This window comes from Carassius gibelio, chromosome A19 (assembly GCF_023724105.1).
Source record: "Carassius gibelio isolate Cgi1373 ecotype wild population from Czech Republic chromosome A19, carGib1.2-hapl.c, whole genome shotgun sequence".
Taxonomy (NCBI): Eukaryota; Metazoa; Chordata; class Actinopteri; order Cypriniformes; family Cyprinidae; genus Carassius; species Carassius gibelio.
In genome coordinates this window covers 28,197,725-28,218,610 of record NC_068389.1, presented here as the reverse complement: position 1 = coordinate 28,218,610, position 20,886 = coordinate 28,197,725, and the positions used below count along the sequence as shown (strand labels likewise).

The 20,886-nt window shown below is 37.7% G+C and overlaps 3 protein-coding genes across 12 annotated transcripts in view; 2 read left to right on the top strand and 1 right to left on the bottom strand.

Moving 5' to 3' along the window:
• akap9 (A kinase (PRKA) anchor protein 9) overlaps positions 1-6,829 on the bottom strand; it is a 224,801-nt gene extending 217,972 nt beyond the window's left edge. For 8 of the 9 annotated variants that reach the window (XM_052532897.1, XM_052532895.1, XM_052532900.1 and 5 more), the window contains exon 1: positions 6,576-6,828. In XM_052532897.1, the coding sequence (XP_052388857.1) occupies positions 6,576-6,626 (51 nt within the window). In that variant the 5' untranslated portion in view covers positions 6,627-6,828. Of the gene's footprint in view, positions 1-6,575 lie in introns of all 9 variants that reach the window. The other variant, XM_052532904.1, reaches the window with a different exon arrangement.
• A 2,672-nt stretch (positions 6,830-9,501) lies between these two features.
• On the top strand, positions 9,502-13,098 carry LOC127935226 (transcription termination factor 1, mitochondrial). The gene is made up of 2 exons (XM_052532913.1): positions 9,502-9,605; positions 10,931-13,098. The coding sequence occupies exon 2, from the start codon at positions 10,935-10,937 to the stop codon at positions 12,060-12,062; it is 1,128 nt and encodes a 375-aa protein (XP_052388873.1). The 5' UTR covers positions 9,502-9,605; positions 10,931-10,934; the 3' UTR covers positions 12,063-13,098.
• Positions 13,099-13,501: 403 nt separating this feature from the next.
• On the top strand, positions 13,502-20,302 carry dus3l (dihydrouridine synthase 3-like (S. cerevisiae)). 2 transcript variants are annotated; one of them, XM_052532912.1, is made up of 15 exons: positions 13,502-13,616; positions 14,757-14,819; positions 14,891-15,134; positions 15,227-15,580; positions 15,660-15,743; positions 15,840-15,881; positions 15,971-16,123; positions 16,981-17,097; positions 17,249-17,314; positions 17,380-17,490; positions 19,109-19,205; positions 19,278-19,353; positions 19,427-19,615; positions 19,758-19,886; positions 20,022-20,302. In XM_052532912.1, exons 2-15 carry the CDS (start codon positions 14,770-14,772, stop codon positions 20,089-20,091), a joined length of 1,782 nt encoding a protein of 593 aa, XP_052388872.1. In that variant the 5' UTR covers positions 13,502-13,616; positions 14,757-14,769; the 3' UTR covers positions 20,092-20,302. The 2 variants fall into 2 exon arrangements, with proteins under 2 accessions (XP_052388872.1, XP_052388871.1); XM_052532911.1 differs by having other exon boundaries at positions 13,530-13,619; positions 14,746-14,819.
• Positions 20,303-20,886: the final 584 nt, after the last annotated feature.

Genomic DNA, 20,886 nt, shown 5'->3' with positions numbered 1-20,886 from the left:
AATATAAAATATTTAATCATTTCATTATATTTATTTCAGTCTGTTAAATCCCTCGACAGAATAAAGAGAATATATAATAATGTGTCTGGCAGATAAGTCTCATACGTGTGAACTTGCATCAATGCACGTACAACACACTCATAAATTAGTTTCTATATATTGTAATAGTTAAATCCATTTTCCTCTCTATAACCGCTGAACATCAGCATCACGGTGACATCTCACCCAGAAACTCCCTCTCAAACGCTCAAGAACACCAGTGAGAAACTCATTTCACATTTCCCAGAAAACCTCTTAACACCGGAGCCCAAATACAGAGGATTCGGGAAAAAAGCCTCTTTTGCTGTTACCATGGCGACGGAGCAGGACTCCCGCATGCGCTTTTAAATTATTTATGTAAAGAAGCAGAAAAAGAGCGTTCACACTAATATACGTCCATTACACTAAATGAACACTAATGAGGAGAGAGGAGAGAGACTCCTGGGAAAGATCCAGCGGAGAAACAAAACACCTTCACAAGATCAGCAGCTGTGAAAACATCCAGAGAAGAACAATCACATCCAGCCTCAGACAAACACAATCCTCCATGATGCTCCAACACGCTTACACTACTCCACTACACATTAGAACTCATTATTACTCTGTTCCCACAGCTGAGTTTATAGCACAAATTCAAAACAAACTAATTTGGACTTTTTTTTCTTACAATTCTGACGTTTTCCTCGCAAATCTATTATTTATTTAATTTTTTTGTTTATATCTCACAAATCAGACTTATTTCCTCGTAATTACGAGTTTATATCTCACAAATCAGACTTTTTTTCTCGCAATTACGAGTTTATATCTCACAAATCAGACTTTTTTTCTCGCAATTACGAGTTTATATCTCACAAATCAGACTTTTTTTCTCGCAATTATGAGTTTCTCACAAATCAGACTTATTTTCTCGCAATTACGAGTTTATTTCTTACAAATCAGACTTATTTCCTCCCAATTACGAGTTTATATCTCACAAATCAGACTTTTTTCTCGCAATTACGAGTTTATCTCACAAATAAGACTTATTTTCTCGCAATTATGAGTTTCTCACAAATCAGACTTATTTTCTCGCAATTACGAGTTTATCTCACACATCGGACTAATTTTCTCGCAATTACGAGTTTCTCACAAATCAGACTTATTTTTATCGCAATTACGAGTTTATATCTCACAAATCAGACTAATTTCCTCGCAATTACGAGTTTATATCTCACAAATCAGACTAATTTCCTGGCAATTACGAGTTTCTCACAAATCAGACTAATTTCCTGGCAATTACGAGTTTCTCACAAATCAGACTAATTTCCTGGCAATTACGAGTTTCTCACAAATCAGACTTATTTTCTCGCAATTGCGAGTTTATATCTCACAAATCAGACTAATTTCCTCGCAATTACGAGTTTATCTCACAAATAAGACTTATTTTCTCGCAATTACGAGTTTATCTCACAAATCAGACTAATTTCCTCGCAATTACGAGTTTATATCTCACAAATCAGACTAATTTCCTCGCAATTACGAGTTTATATCTCACAAATCAGACTAATTTCCTCGCAATTACGAGTTTATATCTCACAAATCAGACTAATTTCCTCGCAATTACGAGTTTATATCTCACAAATCAGACTAATTTCCTCGCAATTACGAGTTTATATCTCACAAATCAGACTAATTTCCTCGCAATTACGAGTTTATATCTCACAAATCAGACTAATTTCCTCGCAATTACGAGTTTATATCTCACAAATCAGACTAATTTTCTCGCAATTACGAGTTTATATCTCACAAATCAGACTTATTTTCTCGCAATTACGAGTTAATATCTCACAAATCATACTAATTTCCTCGCAACTACGAGTTTATATCAGAAACAGGCTGCCATATATAAATCTATAGTTTTGCATGATTTAAAACTAAAATTGCATTAACACGCAGAGAAAAAAACGAAGACCTGCTTCCATTTTTCAGACCAACTGCAATTTTAGAAAATGTTCAAAGCAAGTCACCACTGTATCGGCCATCTCTATGAGTCCTGAAGTAAAATCTGAGAAAGCAATAGCAGGAGCAGGAACAGAAGCAATCGCACAGCTTGAAATTAACTTTAATTTGTTTTTCCCCACAAAGCCTGGCATTAATCTCTGGGTTATCTAATCAGCTCCCTGAGGTGAGCGTCCCCTGCTGACACCCGTTTGGCCTATTTGGAAAAGACTGCGATTGCACTCGGTCAAATCTAGGTCTGCTGTTACTTTAGAGCCGAACGCCCCACTTCTGCTTTACTGTCCTCGCGCCAGCTGAACAGCACCAGAACAAAAGAAGAAAAGAAGAATAATGGAAAAGAAACAATGCTTGTATTCATCAAGGACACATCAAATAGTTTAAAAGTGACTGTAAAAACCATTTTACCATTTGCTTCAAATAAATGATGTTCTTTAAACTTTCTATTCGTCTGTGAATCCTGAAAAACAAAATGCATCACAGTTTCCACAGAAATATCGTGCAGCACAACTGTGTTCAATAATCAGAAATGTTTCTTGAGCAGTAAATCATCATATTTTCATGATTTTCAAGCAAATTTTGAATTGTAATAGTTCATCCTGTACTAAATGAAATGCCAATATATCATTCTAGAATAAACATTATTATAAAACCCCAAGACACAAATGACCAGCGCATCCTCCACATGCCAAACAATCACTGAACAGGTCACGCAAACATTCGGTGAGCGTGCACCGCTTTAATTAAGATCACCATGGCTGAGCGTGTAGGAGGTATTTAATTAGGCAGCCCGCTTTAGCTTTATTGTAATATCTCTTGAGTGACACTGACGGTGTTTATTGGCCAAGCCAATTATCCCAGCAGACGACTGATCGGGATTAACAAAGGGTTTGTGTGCGCGTCTGAATACTGAAGGCCTGACCTCTTGTTAACAAGAGCTTTTAGTCTACAATCACAACACACACACACATAAATTAACATCCTCAGATCTGGTGAAGACACAAAACGCTTTCATTGCACGCTGAGTTGGAACAATTGATTTTACATAATGAAACGGACCTCGAGTTAAACAGGCGACTGGACACACGGCTCAAGGATTCAGGTGTGTATCAGTGTGTCTGAGGCCTCAGTTCTAATCTAATGAACAGGTCTGATAGTTTAACACATATCCGATTCAAAATCATTAATTTCTTCGAGTTAGTACGCGTTTGCATGAATGCATCTGGGTCATTCGGTGTCAAACCAACCAAATTCCACTTGGATACAATTTTTATTAAAGCAATTTATTTGAAGAAAGACAGACATGAATAGTGATAAAAGCCTAAATATGAAATGTCATGTATGACTATTTAGTGAGTAATGCATTGTGTTGTAGTTTAGTGACATTTATTATCAGAAACTCAGAGCCAAGACGACTTCAGAAAGATGACAGAATCATTATGAGATTGCTAGCTCTTTTAGTAATATCTGCTAGCTTTAGCAATCTTTGTTACATTACACGACAACGGTGATGCATCAAAAATGGATTAAAAGCTTTTTTCCACAAAGTTTGCATGATTGTAACTCAAGAAGCATTAAAGATGTATTAATATCCTTTTAGATGTTGGTTCTTAACAAACTTTTCTTTCAGTAGCTTTATTTTAAAGGCCCTATATTGAGTCACTTTGCATTTAAATACTCTATTCTGTAGAACAACAGCGTTGTATTGCTTGCCTCTTTCAAAGCAACTGCATTGAACATATCTGTCAAAGTGGCCAAAATGTTATTTTTGCTAATTTTCCATGCCTGTAACTCTACAAACACTGATAATCAACACATTTTACTAATGGACCTACCATTTTCTTAAGTAATTGTTCCTCTCTGTAACTTGGCTCCAAATCTCTGGCGAAAATGGTCATTTCAACCCCAAATAGTGGATTACTCTGTACATTTTAATCCATGGAATGAAATATTTTAGCGTTCTTCTTCATTTATGTATTTCAAAACTTTTACCCGTTAATTTGCATTGGAATGCCCTATCTAGATAAACTCACAACCTTAAACTTATTATTAATTCACCTTTAGGTTCAAGCAAAAACTGCTGCAACAACCTCAGCCTTGCATTTCTTGTTAACCAAAAAATTATATAAATAAAAAAATGCACGGATGAACACTGAAATAACATCCTGAAGCACTGTATCAACCATCTATGAAATACCATTTTTTTTTAGCATGCAATGATCCGTGATGCACAGATTCTTATCATGCATCCTCTTCACTAATGCAGCGTTTCCGTTTGGCAATGCCAGAAGACACGGACTGTTCTCCAGTCGTGTTCCTGAGAGCGTCTGAAGCGCTTGCTAATGACACTGGCATGAAAACAGCGTGCACTGACAGCTGCTCTGAACACCAAGCGTTCGGTGCAGCAAAACAAACAGTAGATCTGAGCCAGCACATGACTCGCAGCGTCGCTGTCAGGACATGCGGAGGTGTGGAACACACGAGGAAGGGGTCATGGGTCATCCGCTGAGTCTTTCACCACGCTGAAATGGTTTAGAAATCAAGATCTTTTGAAAGCCTCCACACCATAAAGGGCAAAAATCTCTTTATGTGTTGTGCAAACATACATAACAGCACTGTGCAACACTCCAGTGATGAACTCGCATACTACACTGCAGATGCTTTTAGCCAAACCAACTTGCATTGCATTTAAGAAATGCATTTGATCAGTTCATGCATTGGAAATCAGGCCTAGGAACTTGAGAGGTCTGTTCAAGTGCAGAAATGTGAGGCAAGGGAGAGATCCGGTGAAGCAATGGCTAGAAGATCCAGTCTCACAAGCCCATCCACATGACCTCAGACTGTCCTTACATTCATCAGGACTAAAAAAGCTGCAACAGCAGTCAGAATATTCATATATCAATATGCAAGAGAGGCACTGCATGACAGAAACCTCATAAAAAACTTTAACACTCAAAACAAATGCCACACTAAAACTCATAAAGAGAGAGTTTTACTCTACGGTAAATGTGAAGTAATTCTCCAATTTTATTTACAAAGCGGTAAATGACGGCAATGAGGTAAACATGAGGTAAATGTGACTTAAATCACAGATGTCAGTTATTTTTTGAGGTAAAATATAGGTCAATATGTGACACTTAACACCACAGATCTATATAATTTCTATTACAGATCTGTGGATTTAACTCACATTTGCCTCATATTTACCTACTTTTTACATCAGAAGAAAACTAATATACGTGATTTAACTCACTTTTCCCTCATATCTCAGTTATTTTCTGATGGATGTAAATGTGAGGTAAAAAAGGTAAAAAGGAGGTCAAACTTGAGTGAAATCACAGATGTCAGTTATTTTATGAGGTAAATGTGGGATAAATGTCTGTTACATAAAAAATTTAAGTGGTTCTCTCAGGTACATGACAGCGATTGTGTAAAATTGAGGTAAAGATTTGACAAATATGAGGCAAATCACAGACAAAAGGGAGTGAAATCACAGATGTAATTTACTCTCTGAGGTTAAAAGGTAAAAAGGAGGTCAAACGTGAGTGAAATCACAGATCTCAGTTATTCTGAAGTAAATGTGAGGTAAAAAGGAGGTAAAACATGAGTGAAATCACAGATGTCAGTTACTCTCTTAGGTAAAAGTGAGGTAAAAATGTGAAAAGGAGGTCAAACGTGAGTGAAATCACAGATATTAGTTACTCTCTGAGGTAAAAGAGAGGTAAAACTGTAAAAAGGAGGTCAAATGTGAGTGAAATCACAGCTATCAGTTACTGTCTGAGGTAAAAGTGAGATTAAAATGTAAAAAGGGGGTCAAATGTGAGTGAAATCACAGATATCAGTTACTCTCTGAGGTAAAAGTGAAGTCAAACGGTAAAAAGGATGTAAAACATGAGTGAAATCACAGATGCCAGTTGCTCTCTGAGGTAAAAGTGAGGTAAAAAGGAGGTAAAAAGGAGGTAAAAAGGAGGTAAAACGAGTGAAATCACAGATGTCAGTTGCTCTCTGAGGTAAAAGTGGGGTAAAGATGTGGTAAAACAGTGAAATTAGATGTCAGTTGGTCTCTGAGGTAAATGTGAGGTAATAAAATGTAAAAAGGATGTAAATCATGAGTGAAATCACAGATGTCTGTTTCTCCCTAAGTTAAAAGTGAGGTAAAAAGGAGGTAAAACATGAGTGAAATCACAGATGTCAGTAACTCTCTGAGGTAAATATGAGATAAAAGTGAGGTAAAAAGGAGGTAAAACATGAGTGAAATCACAGATGTCAGTAACTCTCTGAGGTCAAAGTGGGTACAATTCAGGTAATACGAAGGGAAATGAGAGTAAATTCACACGTGTCAGTAGTTTTCTGAAATATATGACAGACCTGATGTCAAATGAAGGTAAACGAGACAAATGTGAGTCACAGATGTCAGCAGTTGTTTAAATCTCAGTCAGGTGTTAAATTCTGGGTAAACTACAGCAATGAGGTAAATCTCAGGTGAGTATGATATTCTGGGCTAAACGTCAGCAGACATGTAAAGATGAGGTAAATCTCACCTTGGCTTTGCCGGCCTGTAGTTTCTTCTGTCGCTCCTCGTCTTCCATCATCACCGCGGTCCCTGCAGTTTAAACACGGACACACGGGCGTCATACAAGCACCACGCGCACGCATACAAGCCTCGCACTAAACGCGGAGCACTGACATATGCACCCGCCTCGACTCGGACGGTAAATCTGTGGGGTTTCCTCAGTGTTTTATTCGGGATTTGCTGTCACCGTCGCCGCCATGTTTCTCCACGTAAACACACGAGACCCGCGGCGCGGTGACGTCACGGAGCTCGCGCGCGCGCGCCTGCATTAAAGCCCTACACTGCAAACATCGCTGTGCAAACAATTCCAAACCAAACACTAATATAAATCATTAATATTTACATTTATTAGTTAAATCAACATGTGTGTATGCTCTCGTCGTCCTGTGTTTATGTAGACATCTATATGACGTCTTCATTACATCTGCATGATGTTTTGATATATATAAGGGTACATAATGGGAAGGAACGTTACTTTTGAAGGTTCCCTAAACATTCTGAAAAAAAAAAAAAAAAAAAAAATATATATATATATATATATATATATATATATATATATATATATATATATATTACTATAACTTAACTTAAGTTATATATACTATATATATATATAACTTCCATGAATTATGTATAAATAACGTTTTTTATCTTACATTTTGAGAACATTATTAAAGATCATATAACTTTAAATGAACATTCTATTAACGTGTCTGAAATAACATTTCCCAAAGTGTTCTGAAAACACTCCCTCAGCTGTCTAACCTACATCAGCTTCATCTGAAACGTGAATTCATGTGAAATATTGTCCTTACCTTTAGCAGCTGGAGATAATGGTCTATTCCTGCGGCCGGCCGGAGCTGAACAGCTGATGGTTTGACAGATCTTGAGTTCTACATATCTTCTCCTGGACATCTTTCACTTTCAGAGATCCAGGAGGCCTGAACGCTTGTCCTGTGAATTATTCATGTGAGATCAGGTTCAGAAACTCAAACACCTGCTGAGATGCCAAACTAACTCATGTACTCGACAGAAGAGAATCTCATGAGATCTTATCAGGTCTGAAGAAATATTATAAGCAAACTTCTCCATGTCATACAGTTGATCATGGAACTAAACTTTACAGTGGAAGAAAAGATTCTGTATAAAAACTGATAATGTCCAGGCAAAAAAAGTTTACAGACTTTCCCTTCTTTCATGAAACATGCATCATTTTAAATGTGGGTAAATCCCTGTAAAAATGAAACAAATATGTAAAAACAGAAATGTTTATTTTGAAACAACAGCTGTTAAAGGTGCTGTAGGGAACTTTTGTAAAAAAATATTTTTTACATATTTGTTAAACCTGTCATTATGTCCTGACAGTAGAATATGAGACAGATAATCTGTGTAAAAATCAAGCTCCTCTGGCTCCTCCCAGTGTCCTATTGCCATTTGCAGAAACTCCATCGCTCCCGGTAAGAAATAACCAATCAGAGCTGCGGTCCGTAACTTTGTTTGTGTTCAAAATGTAGAAAAATTTATATAATAAGCGAATACACCATGAATCCATTTTCCAAACCGTGTTTTTAGCTTGTCCTGAATCACTAGGGTTCACCTATAATAAGTGTTTATATTCGGACTATTTTTAGATTGCTTCGGGGATACCGCGGCGGAGTAACCCAGTACCTTTGTGATTCTTCATAGACATAAACAGAGAGAAGTAGTTCCGGCTACGATGTTCTTCCGCAAGACGCAAGCAGTTCTGTTTATTAACCGCTAGAGCGTCAAAAGTTCCCTACCGCAGCTTTAAACATGGAGAAATATACTAAAATATTAATTAATTGTCACTCAGAAATTGCTTATAAAAAAATCACAAAGAAATTGCAAGTTGGCAGCACACTGAATTAAATATGATATTTAAAAAAACTGAAATATTATCTTCTTGTAAATCATGTTTTATTTACAGCTTTTTATTGGTTATTGATTATGGATGGGTGCTGCTGCATGAAAGATCAGATTACAGCTTCTGAATGATTTCACAAGAAGGATGTTTTCCTGATTCATAACATTTTGCATTTTAAGTGTGATCTCATTTTATGATTTCTTATAGCATGAGCTGAGTCTGTGTGAATGAAAGCGTCCGTCCTAATTAAAGGTTTCAGTTGTGGTATCAGAAAAGAGCTACTGTAGTGTCCGTCTCACTGAGGCTGGTTTCAATAATGGAAGGGATCTGGAGCCGTATGAAATATGCATGAGACAGGGGCTCATCAAGACCCATCTCAAGTGTTTCAGACATCTGGCATTCTCAGCCTGCAAACCTATGAACAAGCAGAAGGACTCATTGTATTAAAATCACAGTTCAGTGCACTTGTGCATTCGGCCTCCATGCACTCGCATATAAATGAACTGAATGAGTTTGAGACGGCTGTGTGAACTCTGGAGCTGGTTTCTGCCACAGGATAAAAAATAACAAAAGCAACATTTTATCTCATGATTCAGTTGTTTTCCTCACAAATCTGGAAAAAAAGGTCAGAATTATGAGATATGTTAAATTTTTTATTCCATGTCAGAAACGAAATAAAACTTTTTGAATTTGAATTTGTCAGAATTTATAGAAAAAAGTCATAATTTCAAGATATAGACTCAAAATTCAGAGAAAAAAAGTCATGATTTTGAGAAATAAACTCCGAATTCAGAAAAAAAAAATCATAATTTGAGATATAAACCAAAAAGATTATGAGAAAAAGTTATGATTGCAAGATCCTAAAGTCCTAATTTCTGTGGATGAACTTCAGTTGTAAACATCACATCCATAGACATTCTTAAATAAATCAATCTCCTAATTATTCTCATATTTGACAGTGTATTTCCCCACACGGCCCCTTGATGATGGCAGTATTAAAGGCGTGTTGTTGTAGCGTGTCCTCCGGAGCGGCAGGTGGCGCTGTGACGCGCACTGAACACACACGAGTCTCTGCAGGAAACACCGAGCAGCGGCGCACACGTGCTCACATCGGTAGGTCAAAATAACTCCGCTGATATAAACACACACTGACAGAGAACAGTGTTCACGAATTAGGGTTAAAACGAAAAGCCTGTGTGTATAAACACGTAACAGATCTGTGTGTTAGTGATGTTCTGTTTCGCAGTATCACTTCAAGTCTTTATATTTCCTCTCTGTGTAAACAGCCTCAGATGTTCATACAGAAGTTTATTATTATTATTGATACGTCATTGTTCTGTCAGCGGTGTGTTTAATGCACAGATGACACATTAAAGATATAAAGGTTGATATTTGTATGTAATTACTCAGATAAGCCTCTTAATATGTGAGAATAAAACACGAGTTATATAGCACCTCTAAATCAAATAAAAAGTGCTTTGTGTTAATAAAATAAGCTTCATTTAGTAGTTAAGTCGGATTTATTTTTATAACACTTTATACAAAACAGTTTGTGTTAAAAAAAAGCCTTGATCATGAATATAGGAAAGAATAAATTATGAATTGATTGATTCACAATTACATTAAAGTTGTGAAATAAAACCCTTTTTAAATTTAAAAATCAATAAATAATTTAATATCTGTATATATAGTTTAACTTGATGCATGAACTTTGTGTTACTAATTTATGCTTATTTTATTGTAACTTATGTTTTACTTTTTTATTGGATTTGTTATGAAGCTTATGGAAATAAAAATAAAATATTATTTTTTTCTGTAAAGCACTTTAATTGTATGATGTGTTCTGTAATTAAATACATGTGACGTGCAGGAACTAAAATTAATAAAAAATATTAAAAAACTAATAAAAATTACCAAAAAATAAACATTACTTAAACTTAAATTAAAATGAAAAAAAAAAACATAACAATTGAATTCAAAATATTAAGAAAACCCCTTAATAGTTTATCAAATATTTTCATTTAGTGTAACTTCATGTACTAAAATAACTGAAACTAAAATTAAATGTATAAAAACTATGAAATATAAAAGTTTATATTAAAATGGAAAAAAAATGTAAATACAAAAATAACATTTTCAAAAATATAACATATGTTTATATAAAAAAACATAAATATTTTAATGTTTATACAAAAAAGTATATATAAAAATAACATTTTCAAAATATAATATATATATATATATATGTGTGTGTGTGTGTGTGTGTGTGTGTGTTTATATTTAAATAAAAAGTACATATAAATATTTTAATGTTTATATAAAAAAGTAAATAAAATAAAATTTTCAAAATATTAAGAAAAACCATAGAAGCATCTCAAGAACAGATTTTAAACTCAATTTACCAGACACTATTAGAGCTGAACTTCTTCTCGTATCAGACAGATGAGCCGAGTGATGCTACAGCGACAGATCCTGCACTTCCTGCGGCCCGTCACAAGATGTGTGTCACTTCCTGTCCCCCCCCGCGCCTGCAGCTCCAAACACGCTCCTCCTCCGGAGAACGAGTCTCTGCTGGAGAACCTGTCCATCCTGGGAGTGGACCTGGCCTCGGCTCGCAGACGGCAGCCCGGCGTCCTGAGGAGACACCTGACCAACGAACAAGGCCTGGCGCACTTCCTGCAGAGCAAAGGAGCGGATCAGGAGACGGTGGCCAGCATCATCTCCCGCTTCCCGCGCTCCATCACACGCTCCTGCGAGCACCTGGAGGAGCGCTGGAGGCTGTGGAGGAACGTGTTCAGGAGCGACGCCGAGGTGCTGGGCGTCCTCTCGCGCTCGCCCGAGTCCTTCTTCCGCTCCAGCGACAACAAGAACCTGGAGGAGAACATCTGCTTCCTGATGACGCTGGGGATCACGGCTAGAGACCTGCACCGGCTGGTGACCACCGCGCCGAGGACCTTCTCCAACAGCGTGGAGCTCAACCGGAGCATGGTGGAGTTCCTGAAGAGCGTCTGCGTGAGCTTCGGCGGGAAGGACCCCGAGCGCTTCGCCCGAACCGTCATCTCCAGGAACCTGTACGTCTTCATCCGCAGCACCGGCCGCATCCGAGCCAACGTGGAGCTGCTCTCCGGATCCCTGAGGCTGAGCCACGCAGAAGCGCTGGCGTTGTTCCAGTCGCACGGCGCACAGATCCTGGACGTCTCGCACGAGAGCCTGAAGAGGAACCTGGAGAGCCTGCGGACCAAGCTGCGCTCGCTGGGCTGCGGCGAGGACGAGCTCAAGAGGATGATCCTCAACTATTCCCTGGTGCTGTTCGTCTCGTCCGAGCGTCTGAACCAGAAGCTGGACTGTCTGATGGACGGAGGGATCCACGTGCAGCAGGTCGTGCAGAAACCCAAGGTCCTGGACTTCAGCATCGACTGCATCAGACAGCGTCTGCACGACCTGCACGGACTCGGATACGACTTCCAGAAGAGCGGCATCGCTGTGCTCGACTCCAGCAGGAAGCGCTTCCTCGCTAAACTGGAGAGACTGAGCTCGGCCGAGAACGAAGACGCGCGCTCGCCCTCGTGACATCACGGGTGGGGTTTAATTTATTCATGTTCCTAAAGAAGTGTCTTCGGCTCATCGAGGCTGCGTTTATTTGTTCAAAAATACGGAAAAATAACAGTTATCTTGCATAATGTTATTAGAATATAAAATAATGGTTTCTATTTCAATATCTTTAAAAATATAATTTATTTCTGAGATGCAATGATTAATTTCCATCACCATTGCTCCAGTATAAAGTGTCACATGATCTTTTAGAAATCATGATAATATACTGATTTATTATTTTATATTTAACTTTTTTTTTTGGAAACTGCTGTATTTTTTTTTTTAGGATTCTTTGGTGAATAAAAAGTTAAATAGAACAGCATTTAATCAAAATATAAATATTTATTAATAATATAAATCTTTGCTATCACTTCTTATCATTTTAACACATCCTCACTGAATCAAAGTTTTAATTTCTTTCAAAAAACAAGAAAGAATATAAATGTGCTGACCCCAAACATTTGAACTAATGTGTATATTGTAAGAAAAGATTTATGTTTTAAATAAACGCTCTTCTATTTAACTTTTTGTTCATCAAAGAATCCTGAAGATAAGTATCACAGTTTCCACAAAAATGTCATTTTCAGCTCTGATAATAAATCATCATATTTTTATGATTTCTGAAGATCATGTGACACTGAAGACTGGAGGAATGATGCTGAAAATACAGCTGCACATCACAGAAATACATTACAGTTTAATGTATATTAAAATAAAAAAATGTTATTTCACATCATAGTAATATTTCACAATATTACTGATTTTTCTGTGTTTCTGATCAAATAAATGCAGCGTTGATGAACAGAAGACGCTTCTGTAAAAACATTAAATATAATTCTGATTCCAGTGTACATTTAAAATGATTTATTTTCTTTTAATGTTTATTTTTCATCCAAATAGTTGTGAAAAATGAGTTCTTAATAAACAAAATATGATAAATGAGCTGAATCAGGAGAAATGCACTAGAAGACTCTGTATATTGTTCAAGAACATTAAAACCCCTGTATTTGTAGCTTGTTGTTGTGTTTGATTGATGGTTTGAACCATGTGTCAACATACATAAATGTGTAAAAACGATGTTTTGAGTTATTAATTTTAAATGTGCACACATTAATGATTAGCACTGGGTCTATTAATTGATACTTGTTTGTGAAATGCTAAAAACTGCGGAAATAAAGTCTAAATCTAAATGAATCAAAGAAGAAGAGATGTTAATGAATTCACGCGCTTCTGCCGATAACAAATGCGCGTCTTTCTCGGTGCGCGCGCAAATTCTGATAAACTTGTTATATATTTCATTGTTTGATCGAAAATATTGTTCGGGACAATATGTTACACTGACACTAGGCTCCTTTTAGAAAGTACTGGGATTTACTGTTTCGTGCTTCTGGTTCATTTATAATCCTGCAATGTTTGATCCGGGTCGTGCTGAAGCGGAACTGCGCCGCGGTGTGTTCGTGTTTCCGGTCGGACACGTTTGAGCGTCGCGCAGCCGCAGATCGCATGTGCGGGCCGAGTCTTCACTGGCAGGTGGGTAAAGATCAATAAACATGATCAGATATGAGTCTGAATCTATCGTAGAGTTGCTGTATGATCGCTGTTATATCAGACACATGCACGCGCCTCACATACGCGCTTTGTTTTCGACTCTCAGACACTTGTAACCCCTTTAATCCCGTCGATCTCAGTAAAACCAGTCTCGAGGCTCTAGTCTTTAAAGGTTTCAATTTGAGATTTTTCAGTTTTAGGTCAATTATAATCATAGTGACATATAAAGTTAACTTTATTTCATAACCAGTTTCTTATCCGAGCCTGAAATGAAACTTTATGTATGTAATAACGGTTGTTTTGATCTTTTAGAGACACCACCGACCCTGAAATAATGTGATCCTCATAATATAAAGATCATATTATATTAACTGGGAAATATTTAGTTAATCTTAGTATTTTTTCTTAGTGTTGTACTATTGGATTTATTATTGATTTTTCTCACTTTATAATAGTATTTCATATTTTATTTACTTTTATATCTATATATTTTTACCAGTTTCTTTTAATTCATTTTATTAAAATTAAAGTATATGTAAAAAATTATTTTAATAATTTATACATTTTTAACAATTTTCTTTAGAAAATTATCTTCAACCTTTTATTTTAAATATATTATAGTAGTTTTCTATTTTTATTTCAGTAACATTTTAATTATTTAGCTATATCTTTATATTTTATTTTTTAACTTTTTATATTAAATATATTTTAGTCGATTTTCTAATCTATTTTTATTTTAGTCACATTTTAATCATTTGATTATCTTTATATATTTTGTAAATTATTTCTTTATATATTTAATTTTTTTAATGTATTTCAATAGATTTAAAAAAAAATTATTTCAGTCACATTTTAATCATTTATCTTTATTTTTTTTTTTATTTCTTAAGATATTTTATCCTTTTATTTTAAATATATTTTAATAGTTATTTTTTTCCTATTTTTATTTCAGTCAAATATGTAATATTTGAAGCTGTTCTCTCGACTGTCCCTCAGTTTAAAAGCCCCAGTGTTATCTCCATCACATGTAAATGGACTGGTCACTGTTCATATGTGAAGATGGATGTTTCTGCACAGAACCCTGTTCTCTTGACCAGTGCATGTGTGTGTGTGTGTGTGCAGGTGTGTGTTGAGGATGGAGTCGGCTGTGGAGCAGCAGAGAGGCACAGCGCTCATTAAAGAGCAGTAGGTCACACACATCAGCTCTTGATTGATAATCAATCCCAGCTTCTCTGAGTGTTTCTGCGTCTCTCCAGGTTCCTCACCACTAAAGACAAGTTCCATGAGTTTCTGGCGTCGGGCCGGCCGCGTCCCAGCAGAGATGAAGCAGACGGAGACTCGGAGGAACCCTCGGGAGAACCAGAGAAGAAGAAGGTCAAGCTGGACAGAGAAGACGACGAGAAGCAGAAGAAGAAGAAAATGAGAGGACAGAATAAATCCAGACCTCACATCAAACCTCAGAGCTATGAAGAGAGACGTCTGTGTCCCTCCATCGTCCAGGTCACACATGTTTATAGATGTGTGAGTGTGTGTGAGCTGTTCTTCTGTTGTTTGAAGCGCGACTGAAGCAGATGTGTGTGTGTCTCCTCCAGGAGCGAGACACGAAGTGCTTCTACGGAGATAAATGCCGCTTCCTGCACGACGTGAGCGAGTACCTGTCCAGTAAAGCGCAGGATCTGGGCGATCAGTGTCCCCTGTTCAACAGCTTCGGCTGGTGTCAGTACGGACTCACCTGCAGGTTCTCTAAAGCTCACACCAGCCCCGAGCTGAAGAACCTGAGGAACCAGGATGTGTGCGGACGCTCCACAGACACCGTCACCAACCTCCTGGACAAAGACCTGCAGAGACGCCTGCGGAAGAAGCAGGAGCGCTTCCCCGGAGCCGAGGCGTTCCTGAAGAGCGTGGGCCGCGGAGAGAAACCTGCTGCTCCCGGAGCGGACACAACGGTTCGCTGCTAAACACAACACACACCTCAGATTTATCAGACATTCGGTGAAAGCTAAGGTTTATTCTCCTGGATTGCAGGACGCTGCTGTTCCTCCGGTGAAGACGCTGGGGCCGATCACAGACGCTGACATCTTCAAGCTGCGCCCGTCTGAAAAGAAACAGGTTCGTCTGGAAGAACATACTACTTTATTGAAGCGATGCACTGTTGATTTGTGATGTCACATGTATTTGTCACATGACGTGTCTCGTGTATCTCAGGTGGACTTCAGAGACAAGCTGTATCTGGCTCCTCTCACTACGGTAAACTCTCAGTGTTACTCTTCATGCACGGTCTGTAAGAACCCGGCTCATCCCGTGTGTGTGTGTGTGTGTGTGTGTGTGTGGTGCAGTGTGGGAACCTGCCGTTCAGGCGCGTGTGCAAGCGCTTCGGAGCAGACATCACGTGTGGAGAGATGGCCATGTGCACGAACCTGCTGCAGGGTCAGACGTCTGAATGGGCTCTGCTCAAGAGACACGCTTCTGAAGATGTGTTCGGCGTTCAGGTACGAGACCCGGTCGTGACTCACATCACTGCAGGAACACATCACAGTGCAAGAGTTAATGCTGAGTGTGTCTTATAAACATGGGGATTGAAGAAGTAGTTCCAGTTTGTACGGCTGTATAATTTAGCCAACGTTTTGTGATTTATATACTGTATCAATATGGATATAAAATAATATTTGCTATTATTATTCTAATTATTAATTAAAAAAATAAAATAAACGCAAAATAAATATTGCTATTATAGTATTACACTTAAAAATAAAGCAAAATAAATAATTTTTTTAATTAATTATTTTATAATTTTATTATGAATGTTTTTTTTATTACTTTTTTAGTATATTATTATTTTAGTTTATTATTTACTCAATGCATTTATTAATTTGCATCGTTCATACAAATAAACCAGATGTGACATCTCAAATTTTTATTATTTATTCATTTATTTCTTCAATGCATTATTGATTTGCATGGATGTGACATTACAAATGAATTCCATATTATTTTATTTATTTATTTTTTATTGTTTGATGCATGATTGCCTTCCATCCCACAGAGCGAATCAACCAGATTTGATTTATTTTATTTATCCTCATTACAGGAAGGTTTACAATAATTTAATTAATTAAATGGCAGCCTTTGTAGTTTAATAATCACACTGATTTCAGTTTTCGTTCAGGCTCATAATGTCAAACTGTGTCCATGTGTTGATACGTTATCACTATTAATGAACCTCATGTTCCTGTGAAATAATAAAACCACACATACAACTACATAAAAAGACATATTATGAAACCATAAACCCAGCTCCTGAAATGTAGAATTGATGCAGTTATTATATCTGTTAATTCTCACACAGCTGGAAGGCTGTTTTCCGGACACGATGACCCGATGTGCCGAGCTGCTCAATCAGTACGTCGATGTGGATTTTGTGGATATAAACTCGGGCTGCCCCATCGACCTCGTTTACAAGAAGGTGATTTGCTGACACCACGCCATTTAGCTGCTATTTGAGATTCCATTAGGGCTTTAAAGTCTATAAAGGGTTGGTTTATTTCGTGTTTTGTGATTTTTGGCAATGGAACCCAGTTAGTTAAGCAGCGGTTGACTGATTTCTGTGTCTTCAGGGCGGAGGATGTGGCCTCATGACACGAACCAGCAAGTTTGAGCAGATCGTGAGGGGCATGACCTCTGTAAGTGTTTTCTCGGTGTTGAAGCGTGTTTCGGGGAGATGTGTCACTCACTGTCGTATTCACAGGTGCTGGACATTCCTCTCACGGTTAAGATCCGCACCGGAGTCCAGCAGAACTGTAACATCGCACACAAGCTGATCCCTGAGATGAAGAAGTGGGGCGTGTCGCTCGTCACGGTACGAACCTGACACTGGGCTTCTGTAGAAGACACACTGACCTGCTCTTAAAGGAATCAACTGAAGGACACACGTCATTACAGTCACTAAATCTATGTCTTCTATTAGCAACACTTCAGAGTTTACTTTCTTATAATTCATTTTACTAAAAAATACTGAAATAACTTACTGAACTACAAAAACTGATGATTTACTCATTATTTCTGTATTGTTTTCAGTGCATATGTCTAGAAATGTAAATCTAAATACATTTATCTTAAGCAGTCCTTTTTTTTAAAGCAATTCTGAGTTTATATCTCACAATTCCCTTTTTTTCCTCATAATTTCTGATTTACTTCTCAACATTTCTGATCTTGTTGCGCAATTCCAATATTTTTCTCGCAATTGTGACTTTCTCACAATTCCCTCTTTTTTTATCTTGCAATTGTTTTATTGCCCAATTCTATTTTTTTCTCGCACTTCTGATTTACGTCTCACAATTCCCTTTTTCTCGCAATTATGATTTTGTGCAATTCCCATTTTTTCCCTAATTCTGATTTACATCTCACAATTCTGAGATCGTTGCACAATTGCCTTTTTGTTAACTCGCAATTCTGATTTTGTTGCACAACAACCAATTTTTCTTGCAAAATCTGACTCACAATTAGATTTTTTAAATAAATGCTCTTCTTTTTAACTTTTTATTCATCAAAGAACTTTTTACTCACAATTCTGATTTACATCTCGCAAGGAGTTTGTTGTGCATTTCCCATTTTTTCTCGCAGTTCTGATTTACATCTCGCAATGGAGTTTGTTGCGCATTTCCCATTTTTTTCTCGCAATTCTGATTTACATCTCGCAATGGAGTTTGTTGCGCATTTCCCTTTTTTTTCTCGCAATTCTGATTTACATCTCGCAATGGAGTTTGTTGCGCATTTCCCATTTTTTCTCGCAATTCTGATTTACATCTCGCAATGGAGTTTGTTGCGCATTTCCCATTTTTTCTTGCAATTCTGATTAACATCTCGCAATGGAGTTTGTTGCGCATTTCCCATTTTTTTCTCGCAATTCTGATTTACATCTCGCAATGGAGTTTGTTGCGCATTTCCCTTTTTTTTCTCGCAATTCTGATTTACATCTCGCAATGGAGTTTGTTGCGCGTTTCCCATTTTTTCTCGCAATTCTGATTTACATCTCGCAATGGAGTTTGTTGCGCGTTTCCCATTTTTTCTTGCAATTCTGATTTACATCTCGCAATTGAGTTTGTTGCGCATTTCCCATTTTTTCTCGCAATTCTGATTTACATCTTGCAAGGAGTTTGTTGCGCATTTCCCATTTTTCCTCGCAATTCTGATTTACATCTCGCAATTAATTTTTTTTACTTGCAATTTTTATTTTCTCTCGTAATTCTTACTTTCTCAATTCTAAGTATACATCTCGCAGTTCTGACTTTTTTCTTGCGAGTTTGTCTCACAATTAGAATTGTACTGGAAAACAGGGCAAAAACATTTAGGAAGCTATTGATTTTTTTACTTAATGAATTTAAAACTTTATTCTGATTTAAGACCTTTTAACGATTCAGTCATTGTTTACTCGCCGTGATCAGAATGCTTCATTGAGTCTGTTTGTTTCTCTGCAGTTACACGGCAGATCACGCGAACAGCGTTACACGAAGTCGGCTGACTGGGAATACATCGACACCTGCTCAAAACTGGCCGCTCCCGTACCATTGTTCGGTAAATACACTGACGCAGACTGAAGATGCAGGTTCCAGTGCAATCGCTTGACAGTGCAGCTGTTTCCTGCAGGTAACGGAGATATCCTGTCGTATGAAGACGCAATGAAGGCCAGAGAGACTGGAGTGTCTGGGATCATGGTGGCCAGGTCAGTCTGCATCATCATCACCATCATCATCATCACCTGTGGCGGCTCTGAATGAACTACTTCCTGTTTGCAGGGGTGCGCTGATCAAGCCGTGGCTCTTCACTGAGATCAAGGAGAACAGACACTGGGACATTTCCTCCGGAGAGCGTCTGGACATCCTGCGAGACTTCACCAACTACGGCCTCGAGCACTGGGGCTCCGACACGCAGGGCGTCGAGAAGACACGCAACTTCCTGTTGGAGTGGCTCTCCTTCCTGTGCAGGTGATGGGTTTAATAGGGGTTATTCCACACTGAAATTGATATTCTGTGATCATTTACTCGCCCTCATGACGATCAAATCTAACTATGACGTCAGAACCCAGAAGACATCAATAATAAGAGAAACTGTTTGTGTGGTGTTCAGGTATATTCCTGTGGGTCTGTTGGAGCGCGTCCCGCAGAAGATCAACGAGCGTCCGCCGTTCTACCTGGGCCGAGATTACATGGAGTCTCTGATGGCCAGCCAACACGTGGACGACTGGATCCACATCAGGTCAGTTACAGTCTTTCTGACCAGAAGGCATGCAATTAAAAGATCCTGGATGTGCTGCTTAAAACATGGATCAAACAGATCCAGTTAGTCTAATATTGTTAAATGTATTAATACATGTCTTTGTATTTTTTGCAGTGAGATGCTGTTGGGTCCCGTACCTAAAAACTTCAGTTTTCTGCCCAAACACAAAGCAAACGCTTATTAACGACTTCCAGCTGCAGTTAAAGTCTATGGTTATTGAACAGAATGCTTTTTTTTTTCCATTATATCTCTAGTTTATGGATTTCATGATGTAAGTGGAAGCTGTTTATATTCAGGTTGAGTTTTAAAGGTGTGTGTGTGACGCAGAACAGATCGACAGAATAAAGCTGTAAATCATGGTGTTATTAAAGAGAATAAAGTCAGATACTCACTAATGACTGCAGCTCACATTTAATCACCCGTTGAATCTGAAGAGATCATGTGCTCTAGTGGAAAACACATTGACATGGCATTTTGTACAATTAGCATCATATAATGAACACACAACAGGATTGTTTTATCTGTGCCAGTGTTTATTAATGATCAGTGATTTCATTCAGATTACACAAACTCACAAACAACTCATTGAATATAGTGCTGTTATTAAACCAATGCCAAATGTTCTGTGATACAAACCCTCAGGCTGCACCAATCACAGCCTCTGAAGATCATGTGGGCGGAGCTACTGTCAGAGGAGGAGGGGTTTGTCACACAAACAAAAATGCAAATGTGGAACTGACCTCTGACCTGTGATTTTAAGCAGTGAAAATATGTTTGTAAACAAGGAAGTCCGTTTCTGCCACCAAATGCAAAATAAAATAACTTATTTTGTCTCATAATATAGAGAGAAAAAGTCAGAATTGTGCAATATTAAGTCCAAATTGTTATATAACAATATTTCACAATTACTATTCTTTTAAGACGTGATGGAGACAGACTTCCATAGTAAGTGAGCTAAAAATCATTCATGGGGTTTCAT